Source organism: Hyla sarda, chromosome 1, assembly GCF_029499605.1.
Source record: "Hyla sarda isolate aHylSar1 chromosome 1, aHylSar1.hap1, whole genome shotgun sequence".
Lineage (NCBI taxonomy): Eukaryota > Metazoa > Chordata > Amphibia > Anura > Hylidae > Hyla > Hyla sarda.
In genome coordinates this window covers 467010062-467034884 of record NC_079189.1, presented here as the reverse complement: position 1 = coordinate 467034884, position 24823 = coordinate 467010062, and the positions used below count along the sequence as shown (strand labels likewise).

Here is a 24823-nt window from a genome sequence, read left to right as displayed (position 1 = left end):
GGTTCTGTGTGTGATCTACATATTACATACATACAATTGGCAAGTAAGGGGAAAACGCAAAATAAGTTTTTACCTTGGGAAACAACAGCTCCCAGTATGATCTATGTACTGGTAAGGGTATGCTGGGAGTTGTTTCATCCATCATCACTGCAGAACTTACTAATGACTACAGCTCTGATCGGGCATAGTGAGCAGAATACACAATGATATCAGTGACCACAGATGATGTTTTCCTTATAGTGATGAGAATACACAATGATATCAGTGACTACAGGTGACATCTGCTCTATAGTGAGGAGAATACACAATGATATCAGTGACTACAGGTGACATCTTCTCTATAATGAGGAGAATACACAATAATGTCAGTGACTACAGGTGACGTCTTCTCTATATTGAGGAGAATACACAATGATATCAGTTATTACAGGTGACGTCTTCTCTATAGTGAGGAGAATACGCAATTATAACAGTGACCACAGGTGACATCTTCTCTATAGTGAGGAGAATACACAACAATATCAGCGACTATAGGTGATGTTTTCTCTATAGTGAGGAGAATACACAATGATATCAGTGGCCACAGGTGATGTCTTCTCTATAGTGTGGAGAACACACAATGATATCAGTGACCACAGGTGACCTCTTCTCTATAGTGAGGAGAATACACAATAATATCAGTGACTCTAGGTCAGGGGTGGGCAATTATTTTTCCCATGGGGCCACATGAGAAACTAAAAATATATTGTGGAGGGCCGGGTAGTTTCCCCCCCCTGATTAGGCAGCATAGTTGTCCCCCAGATTAGGAGCATAGTTGTCCGCCAGATTAGGCAAGATATTTGTCCCCCAGATTAGGAGCATAGTTGTCCCCCAGATTAAGAGCATAGTTGTCCCCCAGATCAGTATAGTTGTCCCCCAGATTAGGAGCATAGTTGTCCCCCAGATTAGGAGCATAGTTGTCCCCCAGATTAGGAGCATAGTTGTCCCCCAGATTAGAAACATAGTTGTCCCCCAGATTAGGAGCATAGTTGTCCCCCAGATTAGTATAGTTGTCCCCCAGATTAGGAGCATAGTTGTCCCCCAGATTAGTATAGTTGCCCCCCAGATAAGGCAGCATAGTTGTACCCCAGATTAGTTGTCCCCCACATTAGGCAGCCCCCCCCCCCCACACACGCACACACACTGACACAGACACATATAAACACAGACACATACACAGACACATATAATCATACACAGACCCATATATACACAGACACATATAAACACAGACACAGACACATATAATCACACACAGACCCATATATACACAGACACATATAAACACAGACACATATTATCACACACAGACACATATAATCACAGACACTCACCAGCCCTGCGCAGCAGAGGGAGACAGGATACACGACCTTTCCTCCTCTCCCCTCCCTGCTCTCCCTATGGAGGGTTGTAAGACTGCACAGCAGAGAGAAGGCGGGGGAGGGGGAGAGAGGAGACAGGAGGTGCACGCCCCCTCCCCAGCACTGTACAATCTCTTCCTGTCATCGCACGGAGCTCTCCCTGTCACAGGCTGGTGGTGTCAGACCTGGGCATTGTACGGCCCGACAGTCAGCGCGGGCCGGTCAGAGCCAATCAAAGGGCCGTACAATGCCCAGGTCTGCTCTAGGTGATATTTTCTCTATAGTGAGGAGAATACACAATGATATCAGTGATTACAGGTGATGTCTTCTGGATGACAAAGGTGCAACTGCCAGGAGGATGATCCTGCTGATGGATGATGAGGTTGCTACTGGCCCCCTCTGGCAGTAACACCCTCATCATCCATTGACAGGATCATCCTTTTGGCAGTAGCACCCCCATCATCCAGTGGCAGCAATATCCTCCTGGATGATGGGGGTGCTACTGCCAGGAGGATGATCCTGCCGATGGATGATGTGGGTGCTACTGGCCCCCCTGGCAGTATCCCCCCCATCATCCAGCGGCAACACCATTCTCTTGGATGATGGAGTAGCTACTGCCAGGAGGATGATCTGCAGATGGATGATGAAGGTGCTACTGCCCCTCTGGCAGTAGCACCCCCATCATCCAGCGGCAGCACCATCATCCTGGATGATGGGGCTGCTACTGCCATCAGGATGATCCTGCCAATGGATGATGAGGGTGCTACTGGCCCCTCCTGGCAGTAGCACCTCCATCATCCATCGGCAGGATCATCCTCCTGGCAGTGCCACCCCCATCATCCAGCAGCAGCACCCTCCTCCTGGATGATGGGGGTGCTACTGCCTGGATGATCCTGCCAATGGATCCTGGATGATCCTGCCAATGGATGATGAGGGTGCTATTGGCCTCCCTGGCAGTAGCACCCCCATCATCCAGCAGCAGCACCCTCCTCCTGGATGATGGGGGTGCTACTGCCAGGAGCATGATCCTGCCGATGGATGATGAGAGTGCTACTGCCCCCCCCCCCCGGCAATAGCACCCTAATCATCCATTGGCAGGGTCATCCTGGCAGTAGCACCCCCATCATCCAGTGGCAGCATCATCCTCCTGGATGATGGGAGTGCTACTGCCAGGAGGATGATCCTGCCGATGGATGATGAAGGTGCTACAGCCCCCCCCCCCCCCCCCGACAGTAGCACCCCCATCATCCAATCCTCCAGCAGCAGCACCATCCTCCTGGATGATGGGGGTGCTACTGCCACGTGGATGATCCTGCCAATGGATGATGAGGGTGCTACTGGCCCCCCTGGCAGTAGCACCCTCATCATCCATCGGCACTAGCTTTCTCCTGGCAGTAGCACCCCCATCACCCAGCGGCAGCACCATCCTCTTGGATGATGGTGATGCTACTGCCAGCTGATGGATGATAAGGTTGCTATTGCCCCCCCCCCTGGCAGTAGCACCCAGCTCAACGAGTGGCAGCACCCTCCTCCTGGCAGAAAACAAACTCCCAATCCCCCCCCCCCCCCCGGTAATAGCGCTTTATCATCTTTTATCTCAGCAGACCCGCCCAAAGCCTAGAGCCTTCCAGCACTTCCTTTCTCCCTGGCAGTAGCTCACCAGGGTCAGGTGCACGCCACTCTTCCTTGCTGGGTGTTTTGCCGGCAGTGGTAATCACGTCGGCGCACTCAAGCATGAGGTCCCGTCGCAATCACGGGACGAGATGTCTTCGGCGGGTGGGCGGAATTTGCTTGTCAGCAAACAGGTACATGAGGGGTGACACCCCTCCGTGGCGCATCTGAGATCTAAGGACGGGGGGAGCTAGTGGATGCAGATGACTCCTGGGGGGTGGTGCTAGCGGACACCAATGAGTCCCAGGGGGGGGGTTTCAGGGTGCTAGTGGATGCCGATGAGATCCCGGGGGGGGGGAAGGGGGGACAGTGCTAGCGCACATAATGCCAGGCAGCTGGGGTTGGAGCATCGTGGTGTCAACCCATCAGGCTGGTGTCACCCGGTACGGCCCTCACCCCGGTCGCTACGCCACTGTCCCCTATCCTTAGGAAACAGGAAACGTTTTCTTATACCAGAGTACTCCTTTAAACCTTACGCTTCTCCTGCCCTATAACATGATAACTGCAAATTGGACTGCATGTATAATGTGACAGGTTCCCTTTAATATTTTGAAGACTTTTTTTTTAATATACTTTATGTTGCTCAGGGCCAGTTGTTAGCTCTCAAGCTTTAAAGTGTACCTGTCATTAGCAAAAGCTTTAAATTTAATGAAGATAATACCATTATATGTACTGTATACAGTGGGGCAAAAAAGTATTTAGTCAGCCACCAATTGTGCAAGTTCTCCCACTTAAAAAGATGAGAGATTCCTGTAATTGTAATCATAGTTATACCTCAACTATGAGAGACATAATGAGAAAAAAAATCCATAAAATCACATTGTCTGATTTTCTAAGAATTTATTAGCAATTAGAGATGAGCGAATTTACAGTAAATTTGATTCGTCACAAACTTCTCGGCTCGGCAGTTGATGCCTTTTCCTGCATAAATTAGTTCAGCTTTCAGGTGCTCCGGTGGGCTGGAAAAGGTGAATACAGTCCTAGGAGACTCTTTCCTAGGAATGTATCCACCTTTTCCAGCCCACCAGAGCACCTGAAGGCTGAACTAATTTACGCAGGATAAGTCATCAACTGCCGAGCCGAGAAGTTCGTGACTAATCGAATTTACTGTAAGTTCGCTCATCTCTATTAGCAATAAGTAAAAATAAGTATTTGGTCAATAACAAAAGCTAATCTCAATACTTTGTTATATACCCTTTGTTGGCAATGACAGAGGTCAAACGTTTTCTGTAAGTCCTCACAAGGTTTTCACATGCTGTTGCTGGTATTTTGGCCCATTCCTCCATGCAGATCTCCTCTAGAGCAGTGATGTTTTGGGGCTGTCGCTGGGCAACAAGGACTTTCAACTCCCTCCAAAAGTTTTCTATGGGGTTGAGATCTGGAGACTGGCTAGGACACTCCAGGACCTTGAAATGCTTCTCAAGAAGCCACTGCTTCATTGCCCGGGCAGTGTGTTTTGGATCATTGTCATGCTGAAAGACCCAGTCACATTTCATCTTCAATGCCCTTGCTGATGGAAGGAGGTTTTCACTCAAAATCTCACGATACATGGCCCCATTTATTCTTTCCTTTACACGGATCAGTTGTCCTGGTCCCATAGCAGAAAAACAGCTCTAAAGAATTGTTTCCACCCCCATGCTTCACAGTAGGTATGGTGTTCTTTGGATGCAACTCAGCATTCTTTGTCCTCCAAACATGATGAGTTGAGTTTTTACCAAAAAGTTCTTCTTTGGTTTCATATGACATTCTCCCAATCCTCTTCTGGATTCCAAATGCTCTCTAGCAAACTTCAGACGGGCCCGGACATGTACTGGCTTAAGCATAGGGACACGCCTGGCACTGCATGATTTGAGTCCCTGGTGGCGTAGTGTGTTACTGATGGTAGCCTTTGTTACTTTGGTCCCAGCTCTCTGCAGGTCATTCAGTAGGTCCCCCTGTGTGGTTCTTGGATTTTTGCTCACCGTTCTTGTCATCATTTTGACACCACAGGGTGAGATCTTGCGTGGAGCCCCAAATTGAGGGAGATTATCAGTGGACTTGTATGTCTTCCATTTTCTAATAATTGCCCCCACAGTTGATTTCTTCACACCAAGCTGCTTGCCTATTGCAGATTCAGTCTTCCCAGCCTGGAGCAGGACTACAATTTTGTTTACGGTGTCCTTCGACAGCTCTTTAGTCTTGGCCATAGTGGAGACTGTTTGAGGTTGTGGACAGGTGTCTTTTATACTGATAACAAGTCCAAACAGGTGCCATTAATACAGGTAACGAGTAGAGGACAGAGGAGGCTCTTAAAGAAGAAGTTGTTACAGGTCTGTGAGAGTCAGAAATCTTGCTTGTTTGTACGTGACCAATTACTTATTTTCCACAATAGTTTGCAAATAAATTCTTAAAAAATCAGACAATGTGATTTTATGGATTTTTTTTCTCATTATGTCTCTCATAGTTGAGGTATACCTATGATGCAACTGACAGGCCTCTCTAATCTTTTTAATTTAGAGAACTTGCCCAATTGGTGGCTGACAAAATACTTTTTGCCCCACTGTATTTGTGATCTACATTGCTCAAAAATGTGTATATTTACACTCTTTAGTGATATGTAGGCCAATCCTAACCTGACTCTCTCCTCCAAAAGATGATGGGAGTTGGGAGATGGGTTAGACCCTTGGATTTCACTTGTCCAACCCCTTTAAGCCACTGCCAGAGCTGACAAAGAACCCTAGTGTGATGGTGAAGTATCTTCATTTACCAATTTTGCTACAGATGGTATGTTTTTAACCCCTTAAGGACCCATGACGTACCGGTACATCATGAGTCTGCTCCCGATCTATAACGCGGGGCCACAGCGTGGCCCTGCGTCATAGCGGGTCGGGCCCGGCCTCTAACAACGGCCGAGACCCGTGGCTAATAGCGCGCGGCATTGAAAGTGAAAGCATGCTGGTTAGCTCAGGGAGCTGTTCGGGATAGCCGCGGCGAAATCCGCTAAAAACTTCAGATCATGGCACAAAAAATGAGCCCTCATACCGCCCCATACGCAGAAAAATTAAAAAGTTATAAGGGTCAGAAGATGACAATTTTAAACGTATTAATTTTCCTGCATGTAGTTATGATTTTTTCCAGAAGTACGACAAAATCAAACCTATATAAGTAGGATATCATTTTAATCGTATGGACCTACAGAATAAAGATAAGGTGTCATTTTTACCAAAAAATTTACTACGTAGAAACAGAAGCCCCCGAAAGTTACAAAACAGCGTTTTTTATTTTCAATTTTGTCTCACAATGATTTTTTTTCCATTTCACCGTAGATTTTTGGGCAAAATGACTGACGTCATTACAAAGTAGAATTGGTGGCGCAAAAAATAAGCCATCATATGGATTTTTAGGTGCAAAATTGAAAGAGCTATGATTTTTTAAAGGCAAGGAGCAAAAAAAGAAAATGCAAAAACGGAAAAACCCTCAGTCCTTAAGAGGTTAAGGGTAAAGGGGTGTCATGGGATTTGCAATGAGTGCTGTTTGCTTTGTTGTCTAAGATATCTCATAATCAATGGGGTAACCTTGAATGATAAGTTAAATTAGGAAATTCTACACCATGGAGGAGATTTATCAAAACCTGTGTAGAAGAGTGGTGCAGTTGCCCATGGCAACCCATCAGATTGCTTCTTTCATTTTCACAAGTCTCTTTAAAAATTAAAAAAGAAATCTGATTGGTTGCCATGGGCAACTGTACCACTCTTCCTCTGCACATTTTTAGATACAGCTCCCCCCATGTGCTTGTGATCTAAAACCTAGAAAGTGCAGCGAGCAGAAAGAATTCAATATTTTAGAATTGCATGACTATTTCAGCTCTATTCAAATGCTATGTTGTAAGCTGAATCAGATATTCAAGCAAGATATCACAATATGGATTAACAGAAACTGCTTTGCATAGAGCAATTGGGGACAATGCTTTCTAAACTTTAGGGTTTTTACAACTAAAGCAGTAAAGTGAAAAACATTTGTTCAATAAGGTAAATATATATTTTGGTGTGTTTATCTTATTTCAATTCTGACATATCTGTAGACTGTCTGCCTAGGTTCGCACTGAGTTTTTGTTTACACCAACTATTAGTTGGCAACAGCCATAGTAAATGTGGCACACCGTGCGCCAATTTACATACCGTGTACAAAAATGGTGGACATTGGTAGCCAGTAATTTAATACTTTGGAGATTTTAGACATGACTACGCCTGCCTGGTTTCTGGTCAGGGTGCTGTTCTTCATTTATAAAAGGTTTTCCTAATACAGAGTGCCGACTTTGGTACTATCCTAACATTTTATGGCATCTAGTGTTTCGAATGACAATGTCTGCTACTGTATATTATGAGGACAATTAACAGCAATATCTCAGTAAAGTAAATTTTCTGACTGGCCAACTGATGTACAGTACAGTGTTTGGTCCTATTGTATTCTACTCACAACCCCCCACTGATGAGTAATAACAACTACCATCATACTGACTGACACACATATATAAAGTATAAACCAAATTAAATAACTTTACATTCAAGTAGACCATTTGACATTCAGAACCCTATTATAAAAGACGTTTACCTTATTGTCGTGTTAGTGGAATAGTCATATAATCTATTCCAAGGCTCTGCCCACACTGTCATCAATGATTCTGTTTCTTAAAGATCCATTACAAATATGACAGATCCTTTTGTTACGGATTTCTTATCATATAATGCAAGTTGTCAGATTGCTATAGCTGCAGACTACACCATGCTACCTGTCAAAAGCAACAGAAACCTAATTTCCTTGTGGACCTTACAGGAATTGTCTTGGATAAATTAAAATGGGTCTGCCTTTCTCCAAAAAACATCATCACTTTGGTCCATAGGCTGTGAATGGTATCTTATCCATCAATTTAATAGTAATAAATAGCAATACCAGACACATCTAAAGAACAAGTGTAGTGCTATTTCTGGAATGCCCTATCCTCTTTTTCCTGATTTTAGACAAACCCCCTTCATCGCCTGTGTTAACATAGCCTTAAATCTTTTTACCAGTGTTGCATTAGGTAATTTGTTGTCATACATCAGGTGAAAAAGTACAGAGTGGGCTCAGGAGCTGAGTCTGCTCCATACCTAGTGGGTGCCGGCTGCTATGAGCAGATGACACCAGCTGCCAGTGACAGCCATTGGAGTTCAGTCTGACTTAGAAGGTTGCATGACAGGTGACAGTTCTTTTATTTATGCCCCCAACAGCCAGGTTGATGATTAGTTGACCTGGCAGCCATGGACCATCTAAAAGCTTCTGTGGATGTTAGATATACTAATACAGCCTGCTATAAGCAGGCAGTATTAGTAGATAGCAGAAATGATAGTACACTGCAATATAATAGTATTGCAGTTTACCATACAAGTGATAAGGAAAATTGCTTGTACCCCTGGGGAACAGTAAAAAAAGACAGAACCGTTTTTAAAATATCCCTCCCTTCCCCGATAAAATGTTAAATTACACCCCTCCATAATTGGTATTCCTGCCTGTAGGATTGCACAAACCATTAAAATATGACAATATCTTATTCTGTAAGGTGGGCAACACCATAAAAAATACCCAATGCTAGAATCCAAAATGCAACCAGTAAAAACTACAAATGAGTTTACAAAAAACTAGACCAAACTACTCAGTATAAATTTGGCATTGTTGTATTATATTGGCTCATAAAATGAACTTAACATATCATTTTTACTGCACAGTGAATTCAGAAAAAATGTCTCATATTATTTTAATCTGCAAGTATTATTGTATGATACATTATATGGTAAAATAAAAGATGCCATTTGAAATTACAGCTTGTCCTGCAAAAAACAAGCGCTCATCTGGCTTTGCAAAAAAAAATATATATATATTTTTTTATAGATTTTAGAATGTGGGGAGGAAAAAAAACTTATGAAAAAAAAGAAAATCTCTGTTGCAAGAAGGGGTTAATATTCACTTTACTAATAGGTCGTGGGAAAGGAGAGGTGGGCTATGTAACCTGAATGTGTAATGCTTCTACAGTAAGTTAGAGTTTTGGCAGCAATAGGCGCAATGTTTTTCACGTTCATGGGGATGTGTTTACTATTGTGTTCCATTCAGAAGATATTAATCAGTTTGCTGAAAGATTAGTGTTTGAAAAGGTATTTATACCTTAAATAGAACATCGTAAAAGAATTCCCACTGCGCAGTTTGAGCTAGGATTTTATATGAGCCTCCTGGAGAACAGTAAACTCTCTGTCTAAATGACTTTATAATAAATATATTCCAACTGCTTTGAGATAAAATAAACCATTTCCTGATTTACAACCTTCGCAAAATATCAATTTCTGTCATACGGAGGCAAGTGATTTGAACCAGAACAAAACAGAAATAAACATTAAACAATTATTGGGATTTAGGTTTATTTAAAAAAAACAGCAGGGTCGAGGGAACAGGCCACCCATTAGCGAGAAAGAGCTATTGGACTTTTTAACAACCTGCTGTTTCCTGGCTCAGAATCCAATGTGGACGCTACGAGAGGTGGCAGGCCCGGATGCTATCGATTACAGATGATGCAGCAACAGTGCAATTACTGTATATCTCAGTTTGTGCTTGCAGTGATTGGAGCCTTTTCTCCGTGGCTCTACGGCAATGACTTTGCTAATTATGGTGCTTTTATTTGCACGGTGCATATTTTTTGTTTTCCAAAGCAAAAATAAGGGTTATTTTATTACGAGTGTTCTAGGACTCCAAATAGAAGTTAGGCAATATGTTATAGCCGCACATGGATCAATACTGTCATGAATGGATCAATACTGTCATGAATGGAGATATCATTTACATTTCAAGCATTTTTCTGTGTTTTTCAAAAACTTGAACGATGCTTATCTCAACCGAGAATAGCTTTTGACTTTGACCCCTGTTAGAACTTTGGTTAACTCCAGTTCATATTCATTTTGAAAAACAAAGGTTTGTTTAACTTTATAGTGGAAGTGAACAGCTCTAAAAAGAGGGGTTACTTACAATAATAGGTGCAGTACTTGAAGAGTTATGGCCCTTTATTCTTCTATTCCTATTGCGCTGGTGTGCACAATGGAGTCAAGAAGTCGGCTTGCCAAGTTCCCCTGCCTCCTCTATATTCCATGCCCGGCCCACCTCCATAATGAATATGCAAATATCTTTACTAGCCTGCTGGGGGGGAGCACGCTGATCTCTGAGGAGAGCGCAGGCGCCGCTGCCTTCCAGGTGTAGCAAAGCAACGGTGTCTGCACTCTGCTCGGAAAACACAACGTTCACCCCACCAGCAGGCTCTCATGTCCTAGTGACGGGAGAGTGAATACATTTGCATATTCATTATGGGGAGGGGCCTGGAATATAAAGAGGAAGCAGGGGAGCTCGGCAAGTCAACTCCCCATCTCCATTGCACACAGCAGTCCAATAGGAATAGAAGAATAAAGGGACATAACTCTATAACGTATTATACCTATTAATGTAAGTAACCCCTCTTTTTAGAGCTGTTCACTCACACTTTAACTCAGTATATTGGGCTTAATGCAGGTGAACAGCCTGTCAGTTTCTTTTTAACTTCCATCATTTATCAGCTTCTTATCACCTATTTCACAGTCAACAAACCTGATAAAATAATGTGATCAGCAGATGAAGGAATGTTGGCAGGTTTGTCAGCTGATCGCTGGGTCTATTACACAGGGAAGCATCAGCCTGTTCAGCCAATATCACCCTTTGCAATAGGGCCCTTAGACATAGCTATAACTGGGGAGTAGTATATACCTGAACTTTTGCAGTGTGGGTCTTGCAGATCTTGAACATCAACTGTTATATTCCATGGTATTAAAGGGGTATTCCAGGCCAAAACTTTTTTTTATATATCAACTGGCTCCGGAAAGTTAAACAGATTTGTGAATTACTTCTATTAAAAAATCTTAATCCTTCCAATAGTTATTAGCTTCTGAAGTTGAGTTGCTGTTTTCTGTCTAACTGCTTTGTGATGACTCATGTCCCAGGAGCTGTGCAGCTCCTATGGGGATATTTTCCCATCATGCACAGCTCCCGGGACGTGACATCATCATTGAACAGTTAGACAGAAAACTTCAGAAGCTAATAACTATTGGAAGGATAAAGATTTTTTTAATAGAAGTAATTTACAAATCTGTTTAACTTTCCAGAGCCAGTTGATATATATAAAAAAAGTTTTTGCCTGGAATACCCCTTTAAATGTCATGGGTATGCAGTTGTGCAATCTAGATTCAAAGATCCACAATACCATGGTAGACTGGGTATCTCTTTGGCTCCTCTATTAAAGGCCAGGGTGCACTCCTCACCAGGTTGGAATCCAAGTCTGTGTAGTCAGTCAAAGTATAGAATGGAGGCGGCATGTCCAAAAAATGGTTGTTTATTCCCACCAAATGCAATGCTTTATTCCGTTGAAACGTTACATCTGGGGTGAATGAACAACCGTTTTTAGGAAATGCTGCCTCCATTCTATGCTTTGTTCGGGTCCTTTATCATGTTTAATTATATATATTTATCTATCTACTATTGTAAGAACCATTTCTACTGAATACATAGTTTGTACATGGAAGTTCAATCAGTTTTTAGTACTAAAAGTGACTTTGTAGCACTCAAATAAACAAGCCAAATGGTAGCTTGAGGGTGCACAGCATTTCAGATATAACACAATCAGTTTTGCACATCCCTTGTGAGAAGGCAGTATTTGTTTAACGTCTTTTATGGAACAGCTGAGATATTTTTCTCTGTTATCTGAATCACATTCCACATTTATTCCTTAGAGATCCCTAGAAGGCAAACATGCACTTAGTTTTCTCCAAGGAAATATAGTAAAATCCACAATAAAGACTCATTTGCTCATGTAAAACTGTCACATTTACTCATCATTATCCTTCTTTATGAGATTTACCAAGACTCCATGCACTGCACTTAAAGATATGTCTCATTGTCTGGAAAAGTTATCATTTCGAATAGGTTTATCATAAATCTTACTTAGAGTTAGGAAAAGTGCAGAACTGGGTGCTAGAACAATTGTATTTATAACCAAATCCTGTAAAAGTCTGGTTCTCTCCATAGTAGGGCACCATTCACAAGACATTTTAGGGCTACATCAGCATACACCAGAATATGTTAAAAAGGGCATTTTCCGATGTATATCATGCCTCTCCCATAGACATTTACAGACCAAACGTAGTCTAGTAGTGATTAGGTTTAGTCTGTTTCTAAAATTGTTTGCGGGACTCAAAAATGTAGTCTACAAAAGGCATATTATATGTTCAGGAAACAAAACAATTGATGTCTAGGAAACTACATTTGGTCTGTTTAAGTCCTAAGATGTGCTGCTGGTATGGTCAGTATATATCAGAATACTTCTTTGAAGCTATTCTTATAAATACCAATGACTAAGTTCCAAATTTGTGACGTGGGCCATCTGGTATTGGCAGATATAAAAGCTCCTGGATCATGAGAGAACATAATATGTTATTAACAAAAATGGTTCTGCCATGATGTATGCACTTGTGTAGGTGTAGAGTAAACATCTTAAGCTGGGATCACATCATGTTTTTCCTTTCTTTTTAAAGCTGCAACGTACATGCTGAAATTTTCCATAGAGGTCCATTATCAGACAGAGGTGAAAAGTGTGCTTGGTACCCATCTGGCTGGAATGGCAAAAAAAGACAGGTAGAATACCAATGGGATCCTGGAAAAAAAACATTTCTAGTAAATAGATGCCAAAGTATGACCTTAATCACTGACATACATTAAACAGAAACATCTTGAGCATTTTAACAGGTTTTCCTGATGTATGAAATAATTGAATGGATGTATTAATCAGATGCCCTACAGTGGCTTTCGTCACCCAATGGCATCCATTCAATAGACACATCATGACGAAGCTCACACATGGATCCCATGTTAGTCTATGGGTGATGTATTGTACTATTAAATGGGTTGTCCAGCCAAAAATAACTCCTCTATCTGCAGGATACTCATCTTCAGAAATGGGACCTCGGCTTTCTGCATACCCCAAAGCTGAAGACATTGTCATCCATTCATTTTTATGGGAGTGCTGAAGGATTTTGAGTGCTGTACTCGCATATTTTTGGTGCTCCTGTAGAAATAATTGTATGATGTGGTGTGTGCAGCTTCATGATGAACATGGAGCTGAGGCCCATTTCTGGAGATCACATGGGTCCTCGCGGTTGGACTCCACAAGATCAGAAATTTATGATCTATCCTGTGGATAGGGGATAAGTTGTTCTTGGCTGGACAACCCCTTTAATTCATATATTATATGTTACACCTAGCGCTCCAGCCGGAAACACTGGCCGTGAGTGCTCCTCTGCTCCGTCTGGTTCTGCTGGAGGGCCTTTGATTAGTATTGCGGGATGCCCCCGCATGCGAAGCTCAGGCCGTCACTCACCTTCCCTATCTGTTCTTCCTACTGTAATCTGGCATCACCGGCGCGCGTGTCCCCGTCTCCTAGGGCGTGCGCTGGTGCTTTAAGATTGAAAGGGTCAGTGCGCCCTTGATTGTTGCTTCACCTGCCTGTGCCTTGTCTATAAGTGTGATCACCTCCCACACCCTCTTGCCGGATCTTTGCGCCCTGTTGCCTCAGAGAAAGCGGTCATTGTGTTTGCCTTTCTGTGTTCCTGACTACTTTGCTTGTGACCTGACTACGCTCCTGTGCCGCCAGCCTACTGACCTTGCTTCTTCCTGACTATGCTTCTGTACCGCATGTCCTGCCATCCTGCCAGCCCCTCGTGTAATCTCTCCTGAGTCAGGATACACCTAGCAGCCTTTGTGGTCGAGTTGTGCCAGGGGTAGCGACCTGGGTACCGCCTGCCGCAGCAAGACCATCCCTCTTTGCGGCGGGCTCTGATGAAAATCAGCGGCACCTTAGACTCTGCTCCCTGGTACGGCTCACTTTATCTTCCAAACAGGTCCGGAGGATCCACAACCTCCTGCCATAACATTATATAGGTGCTTTATTACCACTCTGCAACTGGGGATATAACTATAGGGGTTTAGAGGATGCAGTTGCTGCAGGGACCAGGAACATAAAGGAAGCATTATAGTTGGGGCCTTGTTACAGAGTTAGCATTGGGACCAAGAATCTTACACCTCTGGTAGTAAGGCTAAGATGCTTACGCTTGTAACTACACCAAATTTTTCCCATAGTTTACATAGTAGAACATAGTAGAAATTGTTTAGTAAGTAAAGTAGTAGAAATTGTTTAGTAAGTCCATTATTTATAAAAATGTACCTGTCATCAGTATTGCCTGCACTAACTTGTTGGTACTGGTATGTAGTATGGATGACACTGATGACAATGATATTTACCATATGTATATCCGTGCCACCATTTGTCTGTAAACCTGGTTATTTGTTATATGGTAATGAGCCTGCTTGGTGCACAGGGGAGTTTCCTAGCATCCTGCCTAGATCTTCAGGGTAACACCTCCTCCCTGTGCTGAGCCTCCGAGAACTCCACCCTACACCCCTCTCCTCCACTGTTGAGATTGTGCATGCACACTCGGCTATTGTGCATGTGAAGAAGAGGGGTGTAGCTGCAGCAGAGAAGGCTTACCACAGAAAAGGGACATTACAATGAAGATTCAGTTTGAATGACAGGCGGGGGCTTTGGAACGCCCCACATGCACTAAGCAGGCTTATGACCATATAATGAATAACCAGAATTACGGAGGAACAGAGGCATAGATCTATAGATGGTAACTATCATTGTCATCAGTGTCACCTGCATTACAAACGTATACCTACAGGTTAGTGCAGGTGATAAGGATGACGGATTCCCTTTAAAGCTTGGTATATTGCTACATATATTATATTTCAAATAAGTTTTATAAAGGTTTTCAGGAAACATACAGTAGCTTTTCATAGCAAGTATCATATGTACACTTAAATTGTACTAAAAAGAAAAAGAAACACAAAAGTCAGGTGTCTCAGCGATGATCAATATAATATACAGGGTGGGCCATTTATATGGATACACCTTAATAAAATTGGAATTGTTGGTGATATTAACTTCCTGTTTGTGGCACATTAGTATATGTGAGGGGGGAAACTTTTCAAGATGGGTGGTGACCATGGCGGCCATTTTGAAGTTGGCCATTTTGAATCCAACTTTAGTTTTTTCAATAGGAAGAGGGTCATGTGACACATCAAACTTATTGGGAATTTCACAAGAAAAACAATGATGTGCTTGGTTTTAACGTAAATTTATTCTTTCATGAGTTATTTACAAGTTTCTGACCACTTATAAAATGTGTTCAATGTGCTGCCCATTGTGTTGGATTGTCAATGCAACCCTCTTCTCCCACTCTTCACACACTGATAGCAACACCGCAGGCGAAATGCTAGCACAGGCTTCCAGTATCCGTAGTTTCAGGTGCTGCACATCTCGTATCTTCACAGCATAGACAATTGCCTTCAGATGACCCCAAAGATAAAAGTCTAAGGGGGTCAGATCGGGAGACCTTGGGGGCCATTCAACTGGCCCATGACGACCAATCCACTTTCCAGGAAACTGTTCATCTAGGAATGCTCGGACCTGACACCCATAATGTGGTGGTGCACCATCTTGCTGGAATGTGCCAGCTTCAGTGCATAAAGAGGGAAACACATCATCATGTAGCAATTTCGCATATCCAGTGGCCTTGAGGTTTCCATACCCCATATACCACACCATACCATCAATTTTTGTGTTCCAGCAGTCTTGAAGGGATCTATCCAATGTGGGTTAGTGTCAGACCAATAGCGGGGGTTTTGTTTGTTATCTTCACCATTCACATAAAAGTTTGCCTCATCACTGAACAAAATCTTCTGCGTAAACTGAGGGTCCTGTTCCAATTATTGTTTTGCCCATTCTGCAGCACCTAATACTGAAAGCCTGTGCTAGCATTTCTCCTGCAGTGTTGCTATCAGTGTGTGAAGAGTGGGAGAAGAGGGTTGCATTGACAATCCAACACAATGGGCAGCACATTGAACACATTTTATAAGTGGTCAGAAACTTGTAAATAACTCATGAAAGAATAAAGTTACGTTAAAACCAAGCACATCATTGTTTTCCTTGTGAAATTCCCAAAAGTTGGATTCAAAATGGCCGACTTCAAAATGGCCGCCATGGTCCCCCCCCCATCTTGAAAAGTTTCCCCCCTCACATATCCTAATGTGCCACAAACATGAAGTTTATATCACCAACCATTCCCATTTTATTAAGTTGTATCCATATAAATGGCCCACCCTGTATTACAATAATCATTCCTATATTGTAAACTATTTCATATATAACAGTATTTCATCATTCCTACATTAAGTCTGTCCATGTAGCCAAAAAGTTCAAATGCCACCATATCCACTGTTTTATAGATATGCATATATTGTACTACATCATCCGTTCCTTCCCTAATCGAAAGGTAACTTATTCACTTTGCCCATTTGCTGTAAAAATTAAGGGATGTCCCCCTCCCTATTGCAATAGTTTCTTCCAATGTATAGCAATGTTGGAATGTATTAAATTTTTCCCCCAATTCCGGGACTTTTGCCTGTTTCCAATATCTAGTTATTACAAGTTTTACCACTACTAGCACTATGCATACTAAAAGCCTCATATGCGTTGGGTATACTTGCAATCCTAAAATCCATAGTGCTAACTGTGTTGTAAGAGTAGATGTAACCGAGTTATGACTGCCAATAACAACTCAACTGCAGTCCAATATGTGCCAAGCATAGGACAGGACCACAAAATATGGAGCAAAGTCCCTTGTTGTCCACACTTCCTCCAACACTCAAACATATGGGAAACAACTTGTGCACTCTATAAGGGGTGTAACACCACCGCAGGCTAGATTTTACTGTTGTTTCTACATGGAAGACCACTATTAAATGAATTGGACAATTTAAGCGCACAAGACCACTCACTGTCAGAAATAGTACTACCAAAATCCAATTCCCAAGCATAATACTGCCCTATGTGTTGAAAGGTAGATCTCTCATTCAGGGCTTTATAAATCGAACCCAGCCCCTTCATTGTTGAAGACCCTAAATAGGCAAACAATAGTGCAATGGAACATATTCCTTAGAAGATAATTGTAAAAAGTGACATATTCTTAAATGACTAATCATTTCCCGGGAAGGGAGGGAATATTTATCTTGTAAAGTATCAAAATCTAACAAGACCGAATTCCTATACAATTGAGCAATCACCGTGATACCACATTCGAGCCACTTCCGGAGATCTAAGTCAACAATAGCACAGGAGAGGTAATGTAATGGGGTATGTAGCCTTTGATCAGTACCAGTGGTGCCACAAAATTTATGACAAAATTCCCAACAGTATAACCTATTTAACATTAAAGGTAATAGATTCCTAGGTGGGGCGATATTGCAGAAGTGCAAAATAAGGTAAAGAACAAGTATTCCCATAATTAAAATAACATTCAATTTGTACCCAGTGACCATCGTGGGATCTATTCCACCAAGCTCTTATCTGTGCTACCACGGTAGCTATATAATAAGAAAATATATATGGAGGCCGAGGCCACCCGCAGAACAAAGTTTAGTCAGCAAAGAATAAGACACTCTGAGTAAGGGATATGGATGGCAAGTACACAAAACAGGTAAAGAAGCTTCAGGAGCGCTACCATCTTAAAAGTTGCTATCCTCCATAGTCACGACACCTTAACCCTCTCATATCCTCCCAGCTCAGCTTGCATCTTTTTCAAAAATGGTAAATAGTTGACAATATATAACAACTTTAATGTAGTAGTAATAAAAATCCCCAAATATTTATTACTACATATATTTTAGTGGCTAAAAAGCCCCTGAATATCTTTCTGGTGTCTCCCAGATCCTGATCCTTATTGCAGACAGACCATCTGGGAATGACTACTGCATGGTAAATAAACATAATAGACATAGAGAATTGTAAAGCAACATAAAGCTCAAAATACTTTATACATTCCGAAGCCCATCTTTCCGTGATTATTGGTTCAGTCCACAAAACGGCTGCTCTCCTTGTGTGGAGATGAAAGGAGTACTTTAACAACCTCAGCAGTTTCCCTCAAATAATAAAGCTGTAAGTATAAAAGGCCTTTGTAAACTGCAGTCTGCAAGTATACTGTTGCAAGCCATTTCCGTAAATTAAGATAATGAGTATAAAGTCAATGAAACAAATTTCATTTGTCACTGGCTTTTTATTGTAAATCAATTTCCATCCATATAGGTCCCTGCACGTTTCACTTTTACTTTTCTAATTGTATACTGGACTATAGGAGAAACTAGATCTGCCCACCAGGTACTATATATCATGAAAAATACAGCACTTCTGCTTGACTTTGGTGGCTTTTAAAACCTGCTCAAACATCATTCTACATTATATACGGATATACACTATGAAGGGACAGTGCAAAATTCTAGCCTTGATATTCATATACAAGAGAACATAACAAAAGTGTATTAACATGAAATATCTGTCCAAGTTTTCTCTATACACTGCAGAAGTTCAGAGAGATTTCCATTGGTGACACAGCAGATGTCTATGTGGTACCCCAGTTCTGTCCAGAAGTTCTGTTTCCGTAATGTGTTATCTCAGGTTAGTTAGATCCTGTGGCTGGGGTGGGGGGGGGGGGGGCAGATACACTTGATGTAGCCCCACAGAAAGAAGTTGCACCCTGTTAGATGTGGCAATCGTAGAGACAGGTGAAACACTGAGAAATCTATGTTTCTGGCTTGTCCAATCCGAGTACATCAAGTCCTATCCAGTACATTTTATTCAGGTGTTAGTAAACATCCAAAAGGAAATGTGGAAGCACATCATTCTGCTGATAGACTATTTGGCACATCTTCCTCTTGCTGTGACACAGGCCATGCAGTAGGGATGGGCAAAAATTTATTTAAGGAAAATTTTTTTTATAATGAACTTTTAATTAATTTTTAATAAAGTGTGTGTGTGTGTGTTTCACTTTTTTTCTCTATTTTTTTCCACATTTTTTAGGTAGTACTACTACTCCCAGCATGGAACACACTGTTCCATGATGGGAGTAGTAGTACCTGTACTAATAGACATATCGCCCTCCTGACACCCAATGCGATCGCCAATAATATAGCAGAGATGCGGCTCTATACAGCGCTCGCATCTCTGCTCTGTACTCCGGCCAGTGATGTGAATAGAACATCACTCATTCATATTTTCCACCCAGAGTGGGGATTGGCTAGATGGTTGAAGCCAAACACAGCTCTCAGAGGGAAATATAAATGAGTGATCTTCTATTCACATCACTGGCCGGAGTACAGAGCAGAGATGTGGAGCACAGGAGAAAGCCGCTCCACATCTCTGCAATAGATAGGATGATCGCAGCGGGTGTCAGGAGTGATACCCGCTGTGATCTGTCCTTGACTGCAGGTACCATTACTCCCAAAATGGAGCACACTCTGCTGCCCTATGTTGGGAGGTGTAGTACCTGCAGTTAAGGAAAGATCACAGCGGATGTAACTCCTGACACCCGCTGTGATCCTCCTGTATAATTTATAGATCCAGCCGGCCGCTCTTCTATGGTCCTCTGCACTGATGTATATATACACCTATTCAGATTTCCCACAGAGAGTTGTGATTGGCTGGAACCATCTATATATACGGCAGTGCAGGGAACCATAGAAGAGTGGCCGGCCGCATCTATACATTATACAGGAGGATTGCAATGGGTGTCAGAAGTACAGGTACTACTACTCCCATCATGGAACAGTGTGTTCCATGCTGGTAGTAGTAGTACCACCTAAAAAATAAAGAAAAATAAGTGAAAAACACACACACACTACATTTTTATTATTGTTGTTTACATTTTTAGTGCCCTACCCGCACACATAAATTGATCCCTGTTTAAAAATTTATAAAAATTTTGTTATAAAAAGGATACATTTTGTTAAATACAATTTTTTCCATCACTACTGTATATTTTTTATGATTTTTTTTTAATGGTACCCTACGAAATTGTATTAAAAAAGGTATCTCCATTACTTTTTTTGATCGCTAATTTCCAAAAAAGAATAAAAATCGCCTGCAAAAACACCAAAGTTAAAACCCATATGGAGTTTTTCTTGGTGTTTTTTTACTCCCATAGACTTCTATGGGAGAAAAAACGCCACGATATCAGGGGGAAAAAAAACGCCATAGGCTCAACATGCTGCGATTTAGCAAAACTGCCAAGGAGCTGAAAAACACAAAAAAAGAGTGAGAAAAAGGCCAAAAGAATAAAAAAAAAAACTGCAAAAAGCCAAGTGGAAAAAGAACTTAGCGATTTCTCATTGATTTACAGCTAACATGTGGCCACAGAGATTTCCAGCCTAAAGGTTTCTAATATACATATGCATAAAAATTAATAACAAAGTGCAATAACATACCCGGTTTTATAAACAATTTTTTGTTTCCTCCCTCCCTCCACCTCGGTAGGAAAAAAAAATGAAGAAAAGGAATTGTTTTATTAGACCAATTCCCCTGTCATAGGTACATTTGTCATCCAACCCCCTTATCCTCTCATATTTTTGCATTCCAATTAAGCTCATCATAGCTAGGTGTCTTTCATAAACATTCACTCTTTTAATTAAATTTTCCCATTCAATCAAAACTGGGATCTTATCTGACATCCAAACTCTTAGAACCATCAGTCTAGCAAAAAATAACAATTTACCAACCAGCTTACTATTCCCATTTATCTCTTCCAAATTCCCAAGAATTGCATGTTCAAACGTGAATGGGAGGCTACCTCCTAGCTTTTCCTCTATTCTACCATAGACCGGTTTCCAATATTCCCGGATTTTTCCTACATCCACCTCACATTTTGGGCATTGTGCATTTTCTCTATACCCATATATTTTCATATTTATAGGAGTTTTATATGTTTTCCACAGAATTTGAAATTGTGTTAATTTGTTTTCATTATTTTGACTGAAATGTTTTATATTTTTAACCAACTGTGACCAAAACCCTATTTCTTTCTTCCCTATTTCCCCACTTACACCTATTTTTAATACTATATACAATCATGGCTGTAAATGTTGGCACCCCTGAAATGTTTCAAGAAAAAGAAGTATTCCTCACAGAAAAGGATTGCAGTAACACATGTTTTGCTATACACATGTTTATTCCCTTTGTGTGTATTGGAACTAAACCAAAAAAGGAGGAAAAAAAGTAAATTGGTCATAATGTCACACCAACCTCCAAAAATGGTCTGGACAAAATTATTGGCACCCTTTCAAAATTGTGGAAAAATAAGATTGTTTCAAACATGTGATGCTCCTTTAACCTGTTAAGGACCAAGGACGTACCGGTACGTCCTGAGTCCTTTCCCTTTCTATAATGCGGGGCCACCTCTAACAACGGCGTGGCTAATAACGCACGGCACTGATCGCAGTGCTGCTCACTATTAGCCCTTTAGACGCGGCGTTCAAAGTTGAATGCCCCGTCTAAAGTGAAAGTAAAGCAATGCCGGTTAGCTCAGGGGGCTGTTCGGGATGTCCGCGGTGAAATCCTGGCATCCCGAACAGCAGTGACACAGCAGGAGGGTCCCTTACCTTGCCTCCTGGTGTACGATTGCCGAATGACTGCTCAGTGCCTGAGATCCAGGCATGAGCAGTCAAGCGGCAGAATCATTGATCAATGGTTTCCTATGAGAAGGTGTAAAATTGAAAGAGTTATGATTTTTTTTTAAAGGTAAGGAAAAAACCCTGGTCCTTAAGGGGTTAAACTCACCTGGGGCATGTAACAGGTGTGGGCAACATGAAAATCACACTTGAAAGCAGATAAAAAGGAGAGAAGTTCACTTAGTCTTTGCATTGTGTGTCTGTGTGTGCCACACTAAGCATGGACAAAAGAAAGAGGAGAGAACTGTCTGAGGACTTGAGAACCAAAATTGTGGAAAAATATCAACAATCTCAAGGTTACAAGTCCATCTCCAGAGATCTGTATTTGCCTTTGTCCACAGTCCGTAATATTATGAAGTTTGCAACCCATGGCACTGTAGCTAATCTCCCTGGCCCTGGACGGAAGAGAAAAATTTATGAAAGGTGTCAACGCAGGATAGTCCGGATGGTGGATAAGCAGCCCCAAACAAGTTCCAAAGATAGAAAATGTAAAATATGTGTAGCTCACTTAGGATAAAAGGAGTAATGTGCTTGAGGTTAAAGGTGTTGCCTTCACCCAAAAGGCCTAATGTAATATATAGAATTTATAAATATAGAATATTTATGGTTCACATAAATATTCTATATTTATAAATTCTATAAGTTCCAAAGATATTCAAGCTGTCCTGCAGGCTTAGGGAGCATCAGTGTCAGCGTGAAATATCCGTTGACATTTAAATTAAATGAACCGCTATGGCCGGAGACCCAGGAAGATCCCCCCTGCTGAAACTTGAGTATGCCAAAATCCTTCTGGGAAAACATCTTGTGGACAGATTAGACCAAGATAGAGCTTTTTGGTAAAGCACATCATTCTACTGTTTAACAAAAATTGAATGAGGCCTAAAAAGAAATGAACACAGTACCTACAGTGAAATATGGTGAAGGTTCAATTATGTTTTTGGGTTGTTTTGCGGCCTCTGACACTGGGTGCCTTGAATGTGTGCAAGGCATCATGAAATCTGAGGATTACCAACAGATTTTGGGTCGCACTGTACAGACCAGTGTCAGAAAGCTGGATTTGCATCTGAGATCTTGCATCTTCCAGCAGGACAATGACCACAAACATATGTCAAAAAGCACCCAGAAATGGATGGCAACAAAGCGCTGGAGAGTTCTAAAGTCCAGATCAAAATCCCATTGAACACATGTGGAGAGATCTTAAAGGCGCCCTTCCAATAAGAGACCTGGAGCAGTTTGCAAAGGAAGAGTGGTCCAACATTCCGTCTGAGAGGTGTCAGAAGCTTATTGATGGTTATAGGAAGCGACTGATTTCAGTTATTTTTTCCAAAGGGTGTGCAACCAAATATTAAGTTAAGGGTGCCAATAACTTTGTCCAGACCATTTTTGGAGTTTGGTGTCACATTATGTCCAATTTGCTTTTTTTCCTCCCTTTTTTAGTTTACTTCCAATACGCACAAAGGAAATAAACATGTGTATAGCAAAGCATGTTACTGCAATCCTTTTCTGTGAGAAATACTTCATTTTCTTGAAACATTTCAGGGGTGGCAACATTTACGGCCATGACTGTATATGTTTATTATTCATCTGCTTCCCCAAAATTATGTAAATATTCATCATATCCTTCTTCCAATTTTGTGAAATTAGCATATAATATATTAATATGTGACTATCAATTTCAAATATTTTATTTTTGTGTACATAAAAGTGTGAAAAATTTGATAACGTATCCTGTGTTCTTCTCCTATTCCATATTTCTCTTTACTTTCCTCAAATGAGAGGAATTTACCTCAATTTATTAAGTACGTTATTCTATATAGACCTTGTGTCACCCAATTTTTTATTCTCCCAAAGGTGAGATATTATTATACTTTTTTTTAAATTACATATTTTTGTAACTTCTTTCCATGCTAGAGTTAACAATTTTAGAAAGGATTGCCTCTTTTCTTCCACCACCTCCTATTCTACCTGCTTCTAAATTTTCCAAAAGTGATTCATCACCCCTCACCCCTTGTATATATATACTTCTGATTAGACGATTTTTATTCCAATTTTTAATCATCTTCATCTGTTTCGAGAGGAAGTAAAGGAAAAATTGGTTAATCCCATCCCTGCTTGTTCCTAAGGGGATGACATAACAGAGTATTTGAGTCTGGTGCGTTTTCATCCCCAGATAAATTTATTCACAAGTCTTTCTAATTTTGAGAACCAATATCTAGGGATCCAAACAGGGGAAGAAGACGAAATAAACATAATTTGGGGAAGAAAAGTGATCTTCACCAGGGCGATTCTATCTGACATGGACAGGGGCATTCGGTTCCAGATTTCAATCTTTTTTGGTCATTTTTATCATTAGAGGCCTTAAATTCAGTTCGGAGAAATCACCTATATCCTCTGAAACCTTGATCCCCAGGATCTCCATTGGTTCCAATTTAGATACTATTCTCATATTGTCACGATTCGGCTTACGGGTTGTGGATCCGCTGTGTCAGCGAGGGATTGGCGTGGACCGTGCTAGTGGACCGGTTCTAAGAGGCTACTGGTTTTCACCAGAGCCCGCCGCAAAGCGGGATGGTCTTGCTGCGGCAGTAGCAACCAGGTCGTATCCACTAGCAACGGCTCAACCTCACTGACTGCTGAGAAGGCGTGGGACAGAAGGACTAGGCAGAGGCAAGGTCAGACGTAGCAGAAGGTCGGGGGCAGGCGGCAAGGTTCGTAGTCAGGATGGATAGCAGAAGTTCAGGTACACAGGCTTTGGACACACTAAACGCTTTCACTGGCACAAGGCAACAAGATCCGGCAAGGGAGTGCATGGGAGGAGATCAGATATAGTCTGGGAGCAGGTGGAAGCCAATTAAGCTAATTGGGCCAGGCACCAATCATTGGTGCACTGGCCCTTTAAGTCTCAGAGAGCTGGCGCACGCGCGCCCTAGAGAGCGGAGCCGCGCGCGCCAGCACATGACAGCAGGGGACCGGGACGGGTAAGTGACCTGGGATGCGATTCGCGAGCGGGCGCGTCCCGCTGTGCGAATCGCATCCCCGACGGCCATGACAGTGCAGCGCTCCCG

At 41.9% G+C, this 24823-nt stretch overlaps 1 protein-coding gene across 3 annotated transcripts in view; it reads left to right on the top strand.

The window, feature by feature from the left end:
* The window catches only part of CUX2 (cut like homeobox 2), a 467974-nt gene that overhangs the window by 161435 nt on the left and 281716 nt on the right, over nt 1–24823 (top strand). The window contains exon 2 of one of the 3 annotated variants that reach the window (XM_056536471.1): nt 12683–12782. The exons of the other annotated variants lie outside the window; for them this stretch is intronic. Within the exon in view, the coding sequence (XP_056392446.1) occupies nt 12683–12782 (100 nt within the window). The remainder of the gene's footprint in view (nt 1–12682; nt 12783–24823) is intronic. 3 annotated transcript variants of the gene reach the window in all.